We start from the raw sequence: 19,534 nt of genomic DNA, 5'->3' as shown, positions 1-19,534 counted from the left end.
TGGACCAGATCCACATATCACGAAAACATCATTTATAATTATCCACGATGTAGCCATGGTAACAATCAAAATCGTGCGTTATGACAACAGCAGTTTCTGTCCGGACCGTTGTCGACATATTCTTGAAGGACGTTGCTCTGTTAAGTAACAAGGAGAGGTTAGCTGACGCTTTGGGAGTTCCAGCCTGCCTAACTACACAATGGAACCTTCATTTAAGCACGAACTTATTCAATTATGAAACGTACTTTACTCAAGTTATTAATAATTGGGCTGAACGGGAGACCGTCAACGCTACTATTGGAAACCTGAAAGAAATCCTTGATAAAAACGACTTTATATTTGTGTCAGGTTAGATTTAAACAAATATTAAATAAAATTAACTATGTATGTAAATTAACTATGTATGTATTTATGTAAATCCAATTCTATTTAATAGATTCACTAATACTCAATAAAGAAACAATCATCAGGTCGAACGATGAGGATGGCGTTACAGGTATTCCAAATTTATTTTTGGGGATATGTAAATGCTGGGTTGATGTGAGTATCTAAAGTAAATAAATCGGGTCGAAATGACATGATCGGTCTTAGGAGGACAACCCTTCACCGACAGAATCACCGATCTTAACGTCCTTTGGATATGTTGTAGTCCTAGGCGAGTCTAGCAAAAGTGAAGAAGGATTTCATTCAATGGCCGCATTTGCGCCCGCCACACCCACTCAAAGGTGCGAAAAACACGAAAAATACCCTGTTTTCGTTCATTCAAAAAATCACCAAAAATCCAATTTTGATCGGATTTTCATAATTTAAGCATTTTTGTGATCCTAGATAGTTGCTTTATCATATCCAATAGCTAACTCAATTTTTTTGAAATTTTGATTTTTTCGAAGGCATACCCCTGGTCAGGAAAGTTTCGAAAATACTCAAAAAATTTAAAAAAAATTGAGTTAGCTATTGGATATGATAAAGCAACTATCTAGGATCACAAAAATGCTTAAATTATGAAAATCCGATCAAAATTGGATTTTTGGTGATTTTTTGAATGAACGAAAACAGGGTATTTTTCGTGTTTTTCGCACCTTTGAATGGGTGTGGCGGGCGCAAATGCGGCCATTGAATGAAATCCTTCTTCACTTTTGCTAGACTCACCTAGGACTACAACATATCCAAAGGACGTTAAGATCGGTGATTCTGTCGGTGAAGGGTTGTCCTCCTTAGCTGGAACTGCGCCCCAATTACCAGTTCGATTTGGTTAGTGAAAATTTACAAAGCCTTTGGTAAATTGTAAATAGAAACCATAGGTCAATGCCGACCAATTTACTTGTGGGGCCAATTTTAGATGATTTTTCGACGCGTCGGCAGCACGCTGCGGCGCTCCAATGTTATAGGAATAGGAAATTAGATTTATCTGCGTCGGTGGAGCGTAAAATGTTACCGGCGGCGTTGACCTCTGGCAGCAACCATGTCTGCAGTGCTTTGGTATCGGAGGATTTATGCTATCCTATTCATTCATGACCACCAGCCTGACTTCCCGACGTTCAGATTTTTAACAATGTACGATGTCAGGAAGCGCACAGTTCCATGCGCGGCCGTCCATAAATTATGCAACGCAAGGGTGGGAGGTGGGTCTAAGGATCCAATGATATCGTGCCTATGTTACTCATGTTGAAGGGGTGGAGGGGGTCTAGAAAACGGTGATTTTTGCGTTACGTAATTTATGGATGGTCCCTGACCACAGCTCCTTAACCAATGCATAACTGGGGAGGGGTTCAGACCAAATTGTGCAGTATTTGGGCTAAATAAAAAATTTGTTTTTTACAATTTCGATTTTACAAATTATTTTGTGGTTTCAAAAATACCAAGACATTATTTTTAAATTTAGACACTATTACTTCAACCGGTGCGATCCAAATTAACAATGTCCATGCTGGGAACCTTACAATTTATCATATCGACCACAATAACCAAAATGCTCCATCAATTTGGGACTGTATATCATGTACACGATCAGAAATACGAACATTCTCCCGAGAAGAAAAGTCACTCGTGACATCCACTAGTAATACTAAATTAAATACTAATAATAGCAATACCGGTCAAGTTATGTCGGGCACCGGGAATAACAAACACCTTACAGAGTCCAACTGTAAACCCGCAATTGCCTTTGCCGTTCTAGTCCTGTACCTTGCCTTTTTCATTTTTCTATTTTCCAAAACTTACGGAAGGAAGCGACAATTGGAAGGCACAATTTTACCAACTAATCTTCACTGTGATGCAGTATTTTCGATAGAAAAGATGCATGTCTCAATTTCCCCAGAGAAATCTAATAATAATGACGATAAAACATACTATCCGAATTGGGCAGACGGAATAATCTCATTTTGCAACTACTCCGACGCCACTCTACACATCGACTTTGAAGAAATCAACGCCACCAATATTCCTGTGATTTGTTGCCCAGATAATGTGACGTCTATTGAAATTACTGGTAAAATTGTATGGAGTTTTATGCAGAAAGTGGTAGCACTCATGTCTCAGGTAAGGATGCTCACCTTCATCGGGGAAACTGTGTGTCAATCCGAAATTGAAGAGTCACCTAGCGAATTACGGATTAATTCGATTGAGAGCCTACATTTTCGAAATTTTAGTAGATGCAGCGAGTTATTCGAAGATTTAATTGAACATGTTCATTTGACAAGCGTTAAAGAAATGACGTTTAAGTGTGTTCGTTTTGAAAGTAACGAAATGCAAAGTTTACAAAATTTTATTAACGTATCTACTTCTTTGTTCACCATTATATGTTCCAATAATAAGCATTGTGCAAGTTTTAAAGCTAAGATCCCAAAGAAAGTCAAGCTGAGTAGTAAGTATTATAGATGTTGATTAATCCCAGCTGAAATAATTTTTATTTTACGGGGAAACAGATTGATGTACCTTAATTATTTTTAAATTATTGTTAAGTTAATTTATTTTTTATGTCATAATATTTATAAATGTATTTATGTATGCATTCACATATCTCAAATTTTTTTAACTCGCCTAAGCTTAACAATAGCTCAAAACTTGATAGAATTTAGGAATTTACATGCACATTCAAACAAACCAATGAGTAAAGAATATACAAATGAATGAACAAGAATGTACAAATGAATGAATAAGAATGTACAAATTTAGTATGTGCATACATATTTATGTATGTACATATACGTGTACCTGGTATATAAATAAATTGTATACATGTGTGGTATATAAATAAACCTGCATGTTATGCATAAGTTATGCACCCATTGAAGACAATAATGTGCTACACACAGATTAACGAAGACAATTTTACCTTTGGTAATTTGTATACAATTTTAATAGCATTAAATTCAAACCACACCAAAACCATTGACCGCTCGAGGTTATTCATAAATACCAACATGTGGAAATAAATGTGTATGTGCATAAATTTTACGTGTATAATATTATACACATGTATATGTATATGTATACATATACATATATGAATGTATGTAATAGAGATATTAATTGACGGATCACATTCTAAACACACTTTTTAATGAAATGCCTCTAAAACGACAAAATCTAATTGTTTATTCGCATATATTTACAAACAAACCAATAGGTACATATATATGTACGTACATATAAAATTTCATGACTGTAGTTTAATTTTATTTATTTGTATAAAATCACCCTAAAACCTTCGTTATGCGGGCTAAAACCCGCTACACGTTGCATTGTTCTGCACAAAAAAATTAAGAGAGAATTTACAACAAAATTACTAAATTGCTTTCTTTCAAAGAAAATTCAAAGAAAATCTGTTATTAATTTCAAGCTCAATTTATTTCTTTCAAATCGTCAGTAGTGCAAAAAATATATAAATTTCTCTTGCATTGTAGATCAAACACCTCCAAAACCAGCGAACACTCAGGGTTATGCAAACATTTCTAGTCAGCACGACGCCAATGCCAATCATTTCGCATGTTATCGTTTAATTAGTTTTAAGATAACTATAGTATAAACTTACATATACAAGTTTACACTAATGATAAAATGATATATCGTTTTACGTATGCACGAAAATAAAATGCGCGTTCATAAGGATAAACAATTGTTCTTGATTGTGCCCAGATTATTCAACTTTATTTTCATAGCGTCCACTAATACATTGACATTTAAGTATTTACGCGTTGTGTTTGAGTACGTGAACAAGTTGTCCCAACAAACAGAGAAGGTACAAAATACTTAGCAATAAATAAAGGCCTGCCTACGATGGAACAGCTATTTGTAACCAAACCACCCCCATTACCAATTTTGGTGGGAACTACAACTGCTCGAGCAGTGGATGCAGCGGCTCTAAACCACCAGGTACAGGGCCGACACATAATTCTGTGCTACATACATGTTTACCGGGAATCAAGCACAAGGACCCGCTTAAATTGTGCTCTTATCTGAGCACGAGCTGCAATTTGGCTTATAACTCGTCCTTGATATGCATACATATACTGTGATATATATCCTATCACTCTACATATTCTGCGGATGTGTGCGTATCGTTGTTAGGATACCCATTATTGGCATTATTGCCTCGTTACTAATTTACATGCACAAAATCTCTATACTGGCGGAACTATTATCAGTTCCCAATTATCTTAATTGTCGGAAACATGTTTCGAACAGAAAGTGAAACCCGACAATCCTTTAGTTCTTCAACGACAGGAAATTTCGTTTCAAAGACTTCGACCGTTTGGAGTGAAAATGGAGATTTTACTTCCTTCCCCGCTAAACCAGTCGTTAACAATGTGACAATCAATAATCATGGTGATGGGAATACCACCCTGGCAAATAGTGGGGACGCTACCGTAACCGTGAATAAATGTGATGGAGAAAATACCAAAATTAATGTTCCCAAAGATGACCTGAAAGTGTGTCCCATTGACGACGGGATAAGGTATAAAAAAATTAAGCACAATTTGTGCACCATTTTACAACTAGGCAATTCAAAACATATTTCGTAAAAGTTGGCTACATTTATTACATTTATTACGATTTTCTATAAATCTCTGATTTTCGGATCATCCAATTTAAGAAAATTTTCATAATCCCTAATCTCCCAAATCTGGCTTATTGTGTCCTCCTTATATCTCGTCAAATTTTCAGAATATCCTCCATAACGAAAGCAAATAAGAAAATACATATACCTTGCTTGTACGTCTGGATCGTCTTAGCGGTTTTCGCCATCTTGGTCGGCATATTACTCACCCTCTGGTTGTCTGACGTCATTATCATAAATACCCCCATCCCCACCCCTGCTCCTTTGGGACTTACGCAATCCACTGACTCGGAACCGTCATCCACATCAGTTTTCAGGCATCCAACTTCACCTCCCACCAAGCATTTCCCCCCAATTCCCGGTCAACACGTTGAAATGAATCATTTGGAAGACATGGCGTTAATAACTGACAAGACAACCAAGGTCGTGATAAGGTCAACCAATTCCACTGAAGCAGACCCAGACGTGTTTCAAGTTTATAAGCAACCTCATGGCGTGATCATGGTCCAAGTCGGACATAATTTTACAAACGCGTCCGACTTTACTAATCTTCGCAGAGTCTTGCAGTGGCTCAGCCCAGCCGTTCACAAGCTAGCGATTGATGGAAAGATTTCGCAAGGATGCCAAAATGATTCAACAGTTGACAAGGATAACCTGCCCTTTCCATCAATGACTATGCTCGAAATCCGAAATTTTGACCAATGCTTTATTTCTAACTGGCTAAAGGATTTTTGGATCCCGGCCATCAAGCGGGTAAGAATACATGTGGTAGATGACAATCCACATTATCGCGAACCTGCAATTAATATAATTCGTAGTTCGAAAATTGATGCCGAAATCGATTTCGACCAAGATTGAAGATTTTTAGAAATAACAAAATAATTATGAGAGTTGTGCTTATCATTTTTCGAGTACATATAAATATGACTACGTGTGCACACTTTATGATAAATATTTTAATTATAGGAAATTATGTATATTGTTCTTGCCGAAATTTCATGAATTCCACTCGACCCATGTTTGCTCAATTCTGTCATTCTTATTTTAATAAACAAGGTGAATCAAATTCCATTCCAATGATTTTCATGAATAGTAGTCAACAACCACAAAGATTCCTTGATGTACTAACAACTCTTTTTATAGTTTGACGTGGTCATGCTTATATGCATTATTCCGGTTTAAATAAAATATGGTGTTTTAAGGAGTTACGTACTTGATACGTACAAAGATCTCATACATTATATGTAGTTTTAAATCCGTGGACATCAAATACATTAGGCACTCCAGGGGCACTCCACTATATTTCTATCAAATCCCATGTCAATAATGCGTATTACTTAAATCATTCAATTATTTGTATATACATTACGAGGATGTATGCAGTTTAACTGATATTAAACTGTTGCGAAACCCAGAGTTTGACAAACATAGGTATGTATATTCATCTCACAGATAGAGCAAAATACTCACCAATGTCAATGTTCTGCTGCTCATGTACTGATACTTATAAAAATATTACATATCTCGCGATTTTAAGTAGATACTGCAACATGTTTATCCTTGTTTGACTTTTTATCCTCAACACACTTATCTCTTCATTGTGAATATGCACGTAAATATGTATGTATAATTCCTGTCACAATTGATAATTGAAATGAGAAGTTATCTCGAACTCAGTTAATGCCAGGTCGTTTGAACAAACTACGCCCAATTTTAATGTAAAAAGCTTATTCTGGCCATCTATTAAAGAATACATTCACAAAGTGTTTGAAAATCATGGCTATTGCGTCAACAATAGCCGAGTCCGATGACCACCTCAAAGTTTTGGACCTTCTTCAGCTAGCAAGCAGGGACAGTCCTGCGGCGGGCGCCTTGTTTGAAATCATTTTAACTCAGAAGAATATTCAGAATCTTGAGACCAAATACACCAAAGGACAAATATCCGCGGGTAAGGATCGAGGTACTACCACGACCCTCACAGAAGCAAAAGGGACAATAAACAGCGACGAACCGGTAGATTTGAAATATCTTGACCGATTATTAATAATCACTTATCAAATCATTATTGAATGAATCTATTATTTCAACAAGCATCCATCAAAGGAACCCCTTAGCATGCCACAGATTGTGAAGGATATCTCTAAAACGATCGATGTAAATATTTCATACTTATATAGCATATACTTACAATGGAGGCGCAAACCATGTTCAGCCCAGATTATTTTTTGACCATGTTAGTTTGAAAGAGCAAGTCTCTAGAAACAACATTTGGTTCACCACTTGCGCAGATGCGCAAAATTCAGCAGGTTATGGGCGCCACAATTTCACAAAAAGTGGTCGAGAGTAAGCTCGCGCTGGACCTTGCATCAAAAATCATGCGTTTTTGCGAACTTGTGGCGCTCATAACGTGCTGAATTTTGCGCATCTGCGCAAGTGGTGATCCAAATGTTGTTTCTAGAGACTTGCTCTTCCAAAATAACATGGTCAAAAAATAATCTGGGTTGAACATGGTTTGCGCCTCCATTGTTAGTAACAATATAATAAACCGTTACAACGAATGCAACCAAGGGGTGAAAGGAGTGTTTCATACGTTAAAATGAATATCATATTGTTTTTGCCCGTTCAAAATTTTTAAAACGGTCACTGAAGTGTAACAGGTCAAAATTTTCACTAAATATTTTTTAACCGTTTTATGACCGTTGAGGTCAAAATGGAGGTCACCATTGAAATCAGCGTCAAATTTCCGGTTAAATTAACGTATATATGGCCTATGACCATTACAGAAGCTCTGAGGTCAAAATGGAGGTCACCCTTGAATTCGACGTTGAAAAATAGTAAAAAATGATGTGTCACATGTCAAAACTGAAATGTGACACTTTTTCGTCACTCTCCGTCACTGTGACGACATCATCGTTACAGGGGACGTTCAAGCGCAAAATGACATGCATTTTCAAATTCCTCATTGTAAATAGTAAAAAAAATGTGTCACATGTCAAAACTGAAATGTGATACTTTTTCGTCACTTTTCGTCACTGTGACGACGTCGTCACAGGTGACGATGTCACAGTGTCCATCTTCCAACTCGTCCTGTCCCTTGACGTTAGGAGTTTACGTTCAAAATTTCAAGTCTCTATGTCTTTCCGTTCAAAAGTTATCGGAGCTACGGACAGACAGACGGACAGACGGACATAACGATCTTATAAAGGGCTTTCACCCCTTAATAGACGGAGCGCACTGAGATGAGTACTACAGACGTATCAACTACTAATACAATTTGAATTGACGTGTGATAGATGACATTTGACCTCGTAATTAGGGCGAAGTAGGTCGACATGATGATGATTTCTGAAATTCCTGCCACTTACTACTCTTACAACTACCAAAACTAAAAATTCGGAATGTTAAACTTTTCTACTCGTCCTCATGGTCACGGGTTCTTCGAGGACAGTGTTGAATTAGTGGCGAAGCCTCCCTCAAAATGACAACTTACAGGAGGATTATATACTTTTCTGACCTCTGACCTAAGCCTCACCGTAATAGGCTATTCGGAGATCAAAAATGTTGACGGGGTTGAATCTCTAATTATGAAAATTACACCCTATATACGGTGTCATATTAAGAATTGTCATACATATATGACATTTCCGTACTTCTTTAACCTCATGCATGAGGTCCTGGGAGACTGAAAATCCCGCCGAAATTATTTTAAGGTCCAAAATCCTCCCATGGGTGTCGGAAAACATAAAAATATGGTTCATTTTGATTTTCGAAAGTGGGTGTGGTCAGGAGAGGGGTTTTTATGGGATTTTCAAAAAGTCGCAAATCGCCCCTAAAACCACACCCACTTTGTTCAGAATTTAACGCTGATTAAAATGAGGTATCATACATGCCCCTAGCTCTTACCATTGTCTCGCAAAAAAATAAAATGTAGCGGAAGATCGGTGTTTTTGTCAAAAATCGTCAAAATGGCCAAGTTTGAAGGGCTCTCAAATCCTTGAAACTGAATTTGAGCAGGAAATCATTTCGGAATTTTGAAGTACACCCATAGGACTAACTTAGGTCACCGCCTCGGTCGGATCTGAGACGGAGGTTTTTTGTAAATTGAGCTCAAAGTTGACGAAAAAAACATCGCGAAAAATGTGGATGGGAAGGGACTTTTGAAGGGCTACTAAATCCTTAAGGATAAACATTATCACCAACTGACCTATGCATCCTAAGCTACGGTCATACTACTATGTAACAGCGTAACCTTTGCTCCATTATAAGCAACTGTGTTCCTATAAACGCGGGTCAAACTTGGCTTTCCTGAGGGCTGCAAAAATTCCTGAAATTGGCCAACTTTAAAGGGCTCCCAAATCCTTGAAACTGAATTTGCGCAGGAAATTATTTCTGCATTTTGAAGTACTATCATAGGACTAACTTAGGTCATGACCTTGGTCAGATCAGAGACGGAGGTTTTTAACAAATTGAGGTCAAAGTTGACGAAAATAGCGTCGACGCGACATCGTCGGGATTTTTCCCGTTTTTTGTGATTTTTTTGGGAAAACTTTTTTATTGTTGATTTGCACGAATCATGACCTCTAGGTCACGAAAAACAGGTTTTTGGGGCAAGTTGAGATTTTTCGGGCAAAGTGAGACAAATCTCAACTTGCCCCAAAAACCTGTTTTTGACATAGTAGTATGACCGTAGCTTAGGATGCATAGGTCAGTTGGTGATAATGTTTATCCTTAAGGATTTAGTAGCCCTTCAAAAGTCCCTTCCCATCCACATTTTTCGCGATGTTTTTTTCGTCAACTTTGAGCTCAATTTACAAAAAACCTCCGTCGTCTCAGATCCGACCGAGGCGGTGACCTAAGTTAGTCCTATGGGTGTACTTCAAAATTCCGAAATGATTTCCTGCGCAAATTCAGTTTCAAGGATTTGAGAGCCCTTCAAACTTGGCCATTTTGACGATTTTTGACAAAAACACCGATCTTCCGCTACATTTTATTTTTTTGCGAGACAATGGTAAGAGCTAGGGGCATGTATGATACCTCATTTTAATCAGCGTTAAATTCTGAACAAAGTGGGTGTGGTTTTAGGGGCGATTTGCGACTTTTTGAAAATCCCATAAAAACCCCCCTCCTGACCACACCCACTTTCGAAAATCAAAATGAACCATATTTTTATGTTCTCCGACACCCATGGAAGGATCTTGGACCTTAAAATAATTTCGGCGGGATTTTCAGTCTCCCAGGACATTGTGTCATGGTCACGGGTTGATGGGAGGTAACAGAAATTAAAAGATTAAGTTTGTGGTGAAATTTTCTTTAAAATGACTCCATATATGACAATTCTGTAGTTTTTTTTACCTTTGACCTCGTCTTAACGGTAATGGATTGGACGAGGATAAAAATATTGACGGGGATCCAGTTTGTCCTAATGTCATGTCAAAGCCATCTTGACCGCAGTGACTCCATTTTCGAGGTGGCCTGTGTGTCAGAATTTATAATCACAATATGGCGAGAACGCCGTTTGACTATGTTAAGGGGATCTAGAGATACTTCTTACGCACAAACGGACAAACAAAACGAACAAATGATTACAAGAACTCCGCTTCACTTTGTGCAAAATTATTTCCAAAAACTGAAAATTTTTAAATATTTATATTTTCTGTAGAACGCTATGTATGACTGGGCCATAAGCAACGATTATGGAAAAACACCCACCGAACTATCAGATTTTTTGGTTCAGAACGGATTTTCCTCTATTGCCGGTAAGTAAATTAGTCCTAAATTTGCATGGCAGTTCACGAAACAAAATAATTTTCCTTGCTTGATACCGTACATATGTGTATGTATTTGATACGGTTTTGGATGGTATTACAAAATTCATTCATATCTTGCGAGTCCTTATTGGTCCCCCTCCAAATCAAGCAAATGCATAAAATTTGCGACACGTTATAAATATAAATTACTTTATCACAAGAATGACAATTATTTGTCACAACTTGCCAAGTAACTCGTCATGTGTTAAATTTGTAATTTTCCTTGGTTTGATTTTGTGTTTCAGAATGTGTAAAGAATTCATCGAGGGAAGCACTAAATCGTAAAGATGTTCCTACAGAAAATTGTAAACTTATTGAGCCAGAAGTCCCAAGCTGTTGGCGAGGTTTGCACTCAGGCTTTTGCAAAGCTTGTATAGAATGCCGAAGCGTTTTCAAAGCCGGGAAAGCAAGTGACCTTACATCGAAATATAAATATTACGTTTTGAACTATCCTTGGCTACCCATTATCGGTATTATAGCGGCACTAATCATCGGAATTGTGGCTGCATTCCCGACCGGATATTTGGTCGGATTTCATTCATCAGATCCACCTTCCCATGTGTCATCCTCATCACATTTTCTGAGCAGTGACTCAACGTTTAATAGTTTAACCACAGTTCCATTAATTCCCATAGAACATCCCACTACAGAGCTTACTATTACGCAACAACCTATAGAGTATCAGTGTACCCCAGAAATCCATGAGCAAAGATATACCGATGTAAACCCCAAGGATATCCTTAGTCCTAACTGGTTTGAAGATACAATCAACTTTTGTTCATTCGAGGATATTCAGTTAATCGTGAAAATGGATAGTATCCCTAGTTTTAGGATCCCGCCAGTCTTTAAATGCCCCGAGAATGTCATAGCTATCGAGATCACGGGCAAAAGCAGATGGGACCTTGTCCAAACACTTTTAAGGAAGTTATGCAAAGTAAGAAAATTATCTTTCTATGGGCAAGAAGTTTGTCAAGCAGGCAATTTGGGCGACATAAGTGTCATCCCTGCAGATTCACTGACACACCTGCATTTTCATGATTTTACCGGATGTGGAACATTGTACAACAATATCGCCGAACACATTTCTGCACGAAATGTTAGGTCAATGGCCTTTGGTTGTGTTAAATTTGGGGATAGCGACACAAGTAGCTTGCAAAATCTGATTGGCGTGTTCCCCAATGCTTCGACGATTGATTGTACCAACAATAATAATTGCCTCGGTTTCAAGGCTAAACTTCCCAAGCATACGAAGCTGAAAAGCAGGTACGCGAAATGCTAAGGATCTTGCATTTCACTTGCACTTAGAAATACATAGTAGTATAAGGGCCGCTAATCAGCTTTTGCGCAAAAGGACAAAATGTGCGAATGTTTTTTTGTAATTGCTAAGTTACATATTTAACTTTGACCAGTAATAGTGTTAATTTGGTCCATACCAGTGGACATTTGGGTAGCAAAGTCTCCGTTCGACGTAACGGAAAGCAGCTAGAGAATGCCAGGATGGGAGAAGATTTACTGCGACAGAGCATTTCTGATAAAAAGTGATGCCAATCAAATATTTGCAAACACAGAAATCAAAATTGCGGCTTCATAACCAATTATTAGTTAGTTAGCCCTGTTCATATCTAATAACTTTCGTGAAGGTGGTTTCTTTTTAATTGACATGTTAATTAGTTTCCTTCAAACTTAGAAAAAAATCTGACAAAATTGTTCTTTAATAGAGAAGCTAATTGCCGATATATTCATGCAATTTCCATATATGTACAAATGTAAGCATTTATACTATCGAATCTCAGGCAAACTTTGTGCCTTCTAATTCGCGTAATTAATTGCGTAAGTTGGATCAATCTAATTAATTATTACTAATGAATCTACGGAATTACCCACAAAACGTTGGAGTTATGTAATTACCTATGAAAACTGAACTTATGTAAATATGTGGTTAGCGTTACACTACATACATAATCTCAAAGAAAACATGTGACCTGAACCTGCTTAATAATCCATAAGTAATGGATCGACATATTCAATTACGCATAAAGGGTGACTCAAATCCTAATCAATCAATATTAGATATACGAAACTAAGGACAATGCACGTTTGATCTATTTGTGTACGTATGTGCATAAATAGGTTCGCAATTATCCAACAAGACTAAAGCTAATAAACCATATACATACATAATTATGGTTCCGAATATCAGAGAAGCTATGAGATTTCTCATCAATTTTGGAACTATGAAATTTCCCATAAACTTTGGAACTATGAAATTTCCCATAAGTTTTGGGTTTATGAAATTTCCCATAAGTTTTGGGTTTATGAAATTTCCCGAAAGTTTTGGACCTATGAAATTTCCCACAAACTTTGGAACTATGAAATTTTCCGTCACTGTTGGACATATGAAATTTCCCTTTTGGAACTATGAAATTTCCCATCGACGATGGATCTATACTTATGAAGACTGATATTATACCAACAAGCATATTAATAGTCCAGAATCTCAGGGGACCTAAAAATAGGCCCACCACCATAGTAAGTATTTAAGTATTTATCTATTTTATACCTATGTACCTACATACATAGTTCGTCAAATAATATGCCTCATCCTTCGAAAAAAATACCGAGTTACTAAATCACATTCACATAGTCTCAAGGCTCACGCCATTAATACATTTGTACAAAACCGTAACTAAAGTATGTTCCACGGGTCAAAAATGAGCAAATAGTTTCCGTTCATCAATCTTCATTATTTTTGTTTATTTATTTTATTCTTCGTAATTAGTTCCCTTCAAATTAGTAAAATGACTCAACTTCAGAAAGGATATAGATATTTGTACCTTCATATTTTCTCCTCATTTGTTTCATTTTCCATACTATGAATTTGAGCTTCTGGTCAACCCGGATTATAAAACTTTAGTAACATTTTCCTAAAAAATAATTTCCATAATTTTTAACTTGAACTTTAGAAATATATCAATCTAACCAAATTCGTAACGGAACAGTACACGAAATCATTGACTTTAGAAGATATTAATTTTTAAGCCAGAATGAAATGAAGTTTACAAAGTTTGATCACAAATTCATAATGTTTCTATCGCAGAAAGTACAAATAATAATCTGGGCTTCTCAAAGAGAAAATTTTTAAACTCAGAAAAGTTTTTTTGAGATGATAAATATTTTACTCATGTAAATAGTACGATAGAAATGAATAGTTCTAGGTAATTAATAGAGTTAGTGAGGCATTATAGGAAGTATCTACTAATGGGGTGATATGTTACAGAAGTAATGAATTATGTAACATAATGTATATATTGTAACATATGTAAGTAATTAGTGAATTATCACAGATTAAGGGAATTGTTCTTACAAAATCTAACAACATATATAATTTTAAAGTACCGTAGATACAATTATGTAAAAATACAAATAAAATATGTACAAATACATAATGCATTTATTTATGGTACCTAACCTGTATATTCTTGTTAAGTGTATTTATATGATTGTTAAATTACTAGATATTAAATTATTTATTAAGGGATATTCAATAATTGAATTATAATTATGTATGTATTACATAATTGTTCAACTTACTTGTCATTCCGAGAAGTGAACTTTATATGGCATTATACATATGTACATAATGCCGTATAAAAATGCTAAGCACTATACTAATTGTAAGTTTAGTAGTTGGTAACTAAATAATTAAACAATAGGTTAACAAGCCACGAAGTACGCGTAGAACATATACATACATATATGATATATTGATAAATATACTTATAATGTAATAAATTAATCAAATCCGTGATTTGATTAATAATACATACACACTTATACTTACATACATATGTATCGAAACTCCAGCAACATATTTGCATATGTTTTATGCAAGGCTACATACCTTAATTCGAGTTGGTCGATAACCAAATCATGATGGTTTTATAACTTAAATAAAAGTGAACTATACAATTGGATGATAAGGATGATTCCTACCTGTTCGCATCTCATTTCAGAGTACAGATTGGCCACGAAAGAATAAAGAATCTCAATAAATTCACATCTGTTGTAACATATATTATTCAACATCAAGTAATAATTTTAATTAAAATTAGTTTAATTGGATTTGACTTTTTTCTCCACAACTTTCCAAATGTCTGACACGTGGTGAAAGTTAGTGTTATTAACGACGGCGGCTTTCTCATCTAGAGGATACTCTTTGCAAGGAATTTGGACGTCGACCGAGACATGAGCCACCAGTTCAACAATTTAGATACCATGACCCATAATTAATTGCTGACCCGGTCAATCTGCATTAAATTCAATGAGTAATTTTCCACCTGGACAAAAACTGTAGCAAAAGTTGTGCAATTTTAATCCATGTCGACCACACCCTTTCCAACTGCTAGTGTGGTAAAAGTCCTTATTCAAGACGTACCACTTTCTCATGGCAGTGAAGAATTTGCAAGATTACTTGGCATTGATGCAGTCACGAGGAACAAGATATACAAAAAGCATATTTTGGAAACAAGCACTTCCACCGATTATTACACAAACTTGCTGCAAAATTGGGTAGGGCGTAAAGGCAACGACGCAACCGTGGATGCACTGCGTGGCATCTTAGAAGACGGAGAATTCAAGAGCGCTTCTGGTATGTACGTAAATAGAACTAAAAATACAAATCTTCACATTTTACGTAAAATAATTCGCTTTCTAATCAAATTCGTATTTGAAAACTTCATTGTAGGCGATAACTTAAGGAACAACTCAAATTTCCATTGCTACATTTTCGTTTTTATTTATTAAAGATCTCTTAGAAAACCTCGACGCGGTAGACCCTGCCAAATCCACCCCGGCCGACATGTCTGCCTCCTCGCCCTCCTCAATTAATACTACTGCCTCCACCACCTCGACCATGCCCACGCCGCGCAGTAGAGTAAGTACGCGCAGTACGCACACGATGTTGAACCCCGTGTTATCAGCCACACCCACTTCGGCCCACATGAGTGAGAAAACTGGAGGTTTTAGGACAGACGGGAGTATGTACATAATCATTAAAATATACGATATTTCTGACTGTCGTTCCCAGTTATTATTTTGACTTCACAACTAATCAGAAATAATTTCTTATCTAGACACTTTTACTGCAGCCGGTGCGACTCAAATTAACAATGTCCAGATTCTTAATTTCAACAACAACAATCATACTATTCCAACCTTTTGTGACAATACATCTGGCACCCTATCAGAATTAAGTGCATTGCCCCGAGAATTTTCATTCGCGACAACCTTTAATAGCAATAACCATGCTGGTCAAGCTGCTTCAAGCACAGAGAAAAGTGGTGAACTACCAGCTTCAAGAACTGATCTGTCAAATCCGTCATCGTCATCAGAAAAGGCAACTCGTCCCATACTTGAAAATACTCCAACTCTATTAAAGTCGGGTCAGAAAAATGGACAAAATCAACAGATCCAGGAAAGTAAGACAGAACTTCCTATATGAACGCGACATTGTGTTGAGACCCGTTTAATTTAAAAAGTTATTTACAATCAGTTCCATTAACAATTTAATGCTTATGTGTACCTTTAGCGCCATCTCTTCGTCTTACTGACGACGACTCACCTGACGGAGCTTCAGAAGCTAATAAACCGCTTATCGAATCAGGTTCCAACGAAAACAAATCGAGTTCCAAGGAAGAAATTGAGATGAAAGAAAATCCAGGTCAAGAAACAAATACTCGCACAATTAGGTACTCACGTCCTACACCGGTAGTTAAGAATAGGTCTTGTTTGCAAAATCCGAACGTCATTTGCATCTTCATTCTGATCCTAGTAGTAAGCATTTTCACAATTTTTTTTAATACAAAGAACCCCGCAGATCTACTTAACACGACAACTCTGTATAACATCTCGCCGACAAGGCCACAATCTGTTCCCTCATCTAGCGAAAGTACTCACCAGATCAATTATGAGACGACAGTACCGACCAGCACGGAAATTACAACAGCCTTGCCAGACGAATCAATCTCCTTCTGTAACAAAACCAAAGACTTCAATCTCTATCTTCAATTTCCACAAATTACGCAAGCCCCTACAATAAACTGTTCGGAAAACGTGTCAGGCATCAACATTACGGGTCCGACTGACTGGAATATAGTCAAATACCTTGTCAAAACATTGACTAATGTGGAAGTACTATCATTTACGGGACAAGATGTATGTCAAGCAAATGATAGCGAAATCTCGACTGGAATAAGGGGAGACTCAATGACGCGCCTTTATTTTCAAGATTTTTCCAACTGCAGCAAATTGTACTACGATATCTCGAAACATGTCTCACTACTAAACATTACATCCATAGAATTTATTTGTGTCTTTTTTGGGCGTAACGATACATCAGGTGTGCAAACTTTGATAGATGCGTTCCCTACTGTTTCGAAAATCTATTGTAGGAATAATCATAATTGTGGTGATTTCAAAGCTAAGCTTAGAACAGGTATTAAGAACCTTCGCACCGGGTACGTCAAGTGCAACATGCATATTTGAGCTCAACTTTCAGAAAGTTTCATGAGAAAGCATACATATCAAAACAAGCTAAAGATTATTTTTTAAATTTAAAAATGTGACAAAATGTGACCAAATATAGGCCGAATGTGTTAGGAAAAATTAGACATAAAATTTCATATTTATATGTGCAAATTTTTACATCGTGCCAGATTTTGTCATATTTTTTAACTTCAGAATAAATTTATTAATGATTAGTAATTTTTAAACGCACTATCTAGGCGGTCTGTATCTAAATACATATTTACATTACTCATGTCATGAATACATGTTGTACGTACCCAAACCCAGGAAATTCATAACGTCCGTTTCGATTTAGAATTTCATACGTATGTAAGATCGATGCTAACAAATCACGTCACACTGCCAAGCATTGAATTCGTAAGATTTAAAATTGTCAAATTTGAAAGTAATCATAGTCAAGGTGGATATGCATGCATCCAAAATCTGAAACATAGTAGGCTCAGAATTGTTTGCACTTTTTAAAGGCAACTAGATATCCCATAAGGTACAAATTTTGCTCAAAAGGGTGTTCCTTTAATGCTAAAAGACAAATAATTTTTACAGAATAAAAACCTTTTCGTTGTATTTACAAATGTTAATGAAGCTAACATTTTTTACTGTTTTAACGTTAGAATCTGAATTATGTATAGTTCCTAAGGTATAAGCAATTATCTAATAAATTTAAAAACCTGAACTGAACCCTACAAATTTCTGAGCAAAATATCACGTAAATTTTTTTTGTAGTATTTACATGCGCGTACCCAAGTAAAACTACTCACGGAAATTCCAAGTCAACTATTTATCACAAGTTTGAGATAAAGACTACTTATACATATGTAAATAAATGGTATTTTTTAAGTAAGCAAATTATAAACTATTTAGGTAACACTTGTCTGGTAAATGGTTTCAGATTCTACAATTTTAAAAGTTTTCCTACAAATGATGAAAACGTGGCATACTTCAGATTTTCTTATCATCATTTACAACTTGAATTCCCAGTAAGTTTCATCCTTCAATTTAAACGCTACCAGCATATTGAGCGTTAGCTGAATTAAATTGTTCAGACTGACGAGTACGATAGATTCCTCGAACGTGTACATCGATCCCGCAGTCGCCTTTACCGATTTGAAACTCATCCTTTCCCGCTCTTCTAATGGCCCCGACCTTTTGTGACCTTTCCATTCCTTCAGCAAGTTTTCACTCTCTCGATGCACCTTTCCCGCCATGGCGAGTGGGGTGACCGTTTCGAAGCCGCACCTTAGCCCGCACGAGGGGAACATGAGATTAGATCGGATGTCGAGGTGGAGGAGACGGATGCAGCCGAAAAGCAGGAGCGCTAGAATGGTGAACATTAAGGATCCAAAGGTTGCCAAGTAGTGACGCATGGCGGAATTTAGGCTGGACACGATCCGTTCCACGTGACGGTATTTACCCGAAATGTTGGGTGCATGGATGTTACTGCTGTAAACGGAGGATTATTAGTCAGAAAATAATTAGCCGAAATATGCCCATTGAACGCTTGCGTCTTATAAATGCATAAATACATCAACAACAAGCTCACAATTTTTTAACTCTTAGTTAACAAATTAGCACCAAAAATGGTTAGCATTGTACAATTTATGATGCGACTGATAAATTAAATCAAATCAATGGATGCATTAAGTAGGTAAATTCAAGCAATTATTTAAAAACTCTTTCGAAAAAGTAAATTTTTCTGCGTCTGCATAATCAACCTTTCAGATTAAACTAAACATTCAATCAAACTATTACCAACCCGGGGAGAAATTATCACCAAATCAATACCATCACGGAGTGTATATAAGACTTCACCACTTTGCTAAGAATTTACATTTATGTTTATTCGCTTATCCTCATAAATATATAATTTACAGAGCTACAAAACATAATCTGTAAATCAAGTACCTCACCCCCATTGTTCTGTCAACTAATATTGTCAACCATTAATTGGTTTTTAATTAACCCCGGTCAATTGCAATTTGATTAATTTCCAACAATAAATATGTATGCCCTTTCGACAATTAAGTAATTGCTTTCTTTTGCATCCATATATAACTCTTAATTAAATAATCAATCACTAATCAAT

General features: G+C 36.4%; 3 protein-coding genes across 5 annotated transcripts; all 3 read left to right on the top strand.

Annotated features, from left to right (window-relative positions):
* Window positions 1-3,483, top strand: LOC118435525. The gene is made up of 3 exons (XM_035851693.1): window positions 1-348; window positions 437-496; window positions 1,883-3,483. The coding sequence occupies exons 1-3, from the start codon at window positions 81-83 to the stop codon at window positions 2,881-2,883; spliced, it is 1,329 nt and encodes a 442-aa protein (XP_035707586.1). The 5' UTR covers window positions 1-80; the 3' UTR covers window positions 2,884-3,483.
* Window positions 3,484-4,186: 703 nt separating this feature from the next.
* Window positions 4,187-6,130, top strand: LOC110850050. The gene is made up of 2 exons (XM_022097534.2): window positions 4,187-4,957; window positions 5,167-6,130. Exons 1-2 carry the CDS (start codon window positions 4,674-4,676, stop codon window positions 5,915-5,917), a joined length of 1,035 nt encoding a protein of 344 aa, XP_021953226.1. The 5' UTR covers window positions 4,187-4,673; the 3' UTR covers window positions 5,918-6,130.
* A 596-nt stretch (window positions 6,131-6,726) lies between these two features.
* Window positions 6,727-18,446, top strand: LOC118435821. 3 transcript variants are annotated; one of them, XM_035852263.1, is made up of 8 exons: window positions 6,727-7,072; window positions 7,151-7,213; window positions 10,719-10,815; window positions 11,112-15,514; window positions 15,672-15,902; window positions 15,999-16,343; window positions 16,454-16,613; window positions 16,742-16,819. In XM_035852263.1, the coding sequence occupies exons 4-8, from the start codon at window positions 15,244-15,246 to the stop codon at window positions 16,749-16,751; spliced, it is 1,017 nt and encodes a 338-aa protein (XP_035708156.1). In that variant the 5' UTR covers window positions 6,727-7,072; window positions 7,151-7,213; window positions 10,719-10,815; window positions 11,112-15,243; the 3' UTR covers window positions 16,752-16,819. The 3 variants fall into 3 exon arrangements, with proteins under 3 accessions (XP_035708156.1, XP_035708154.1, XP_035708155.1); XM_035852261.1 differs by having other exon boundaries at window positions 16,454-18,446; XM_035852262.1 differs by lacking the exons at window positions 15,672-15,902; window positions 15,999-16,343; window positions 16,454-16,613; window positions 16,742-16,819 and having other exon boundaries at window positions 11,112-14,923.
* Window positions 18,447-19,534: the final 1,088 nt, after the last annotated feature.

Source organism: Folsomia candida, unplaced genomic scaffold, assembly GCF_002217175.1.
Source record: "Folsomia candida strain VU population unplaced genomic scaffold, ASM221717v1 Fcan01_Sc005, whole genome shotgun sequence".
In the NCBI taxonomy this organism is placed as follows: domain Eukaryota; kingdom Metazoa; phylum Arthropoda; class Collembola; order Entomobryomorpha; family Isotomidae; genus Folsomia; species Folsomia candida.
The sequence above is the reverse complement of the archived record's forward strand: the minus strand, read 5'-3'. Positions and strand labels throughout refer to the sequence as shown.

Bases quoted from the DNA above. Each gene is read 5' to 3' on its own strand.
- LOC118435525 (XM_035851693.1), top strand. From the start codon at position 81: ATGACAACAGCAGTTTCTGTCCGGACCGTTGTCGACATATTCTTGAAG. The intron at 349-436 runs GTTAGATTTAAA...TCTATTTAATAG, and splicing joins CGACTTTATATTTGTGTCAG to ATTCACTAATACTCAATAAA. The intron at 497-1,882 runs GTATTCCAAATT...TTTTAAATTTAG, and splicing joins CGATGAGGATGGCGTTACAG to ACACTATTACTTCAACCGGT.
- LOC110850050 (XM_022097534.2), top strand. From the start codon at position 4,674: ATGTTTCGAACAGAAAGTGAAACCCGACAATCCTTTAGTTCTTCAACG. The intron at 4,958-5,166 runs GTATAAAAAAAT...TCAAATTTTCAG, and splicing joins CCCATTGACGACGGGATAAG to AATATCCTCCATAACGAAAG.
- LOC118435821 (XM_035852261.1), top strand. From the start codon at position 15,244: ATGTCGACCACACCCTTTCCAACTGCTAGTGTGGTAAAAGTCCTTATT. The intron at 15,515-15,671 runs GTATGTACGTAA...TATTTATTAAAG, and splicing joins AGAATTCAAGAGCGCTTCTG to ATCTCTTAGAAAACCTCGAC. The intron at 16,344-16,453 runs GTAAGACAGAAC...GTGTACCTTTAG, and splicing joins AAATCAACAGATCCAGGAAA to CGCCATCTCTTCGTCTTACT.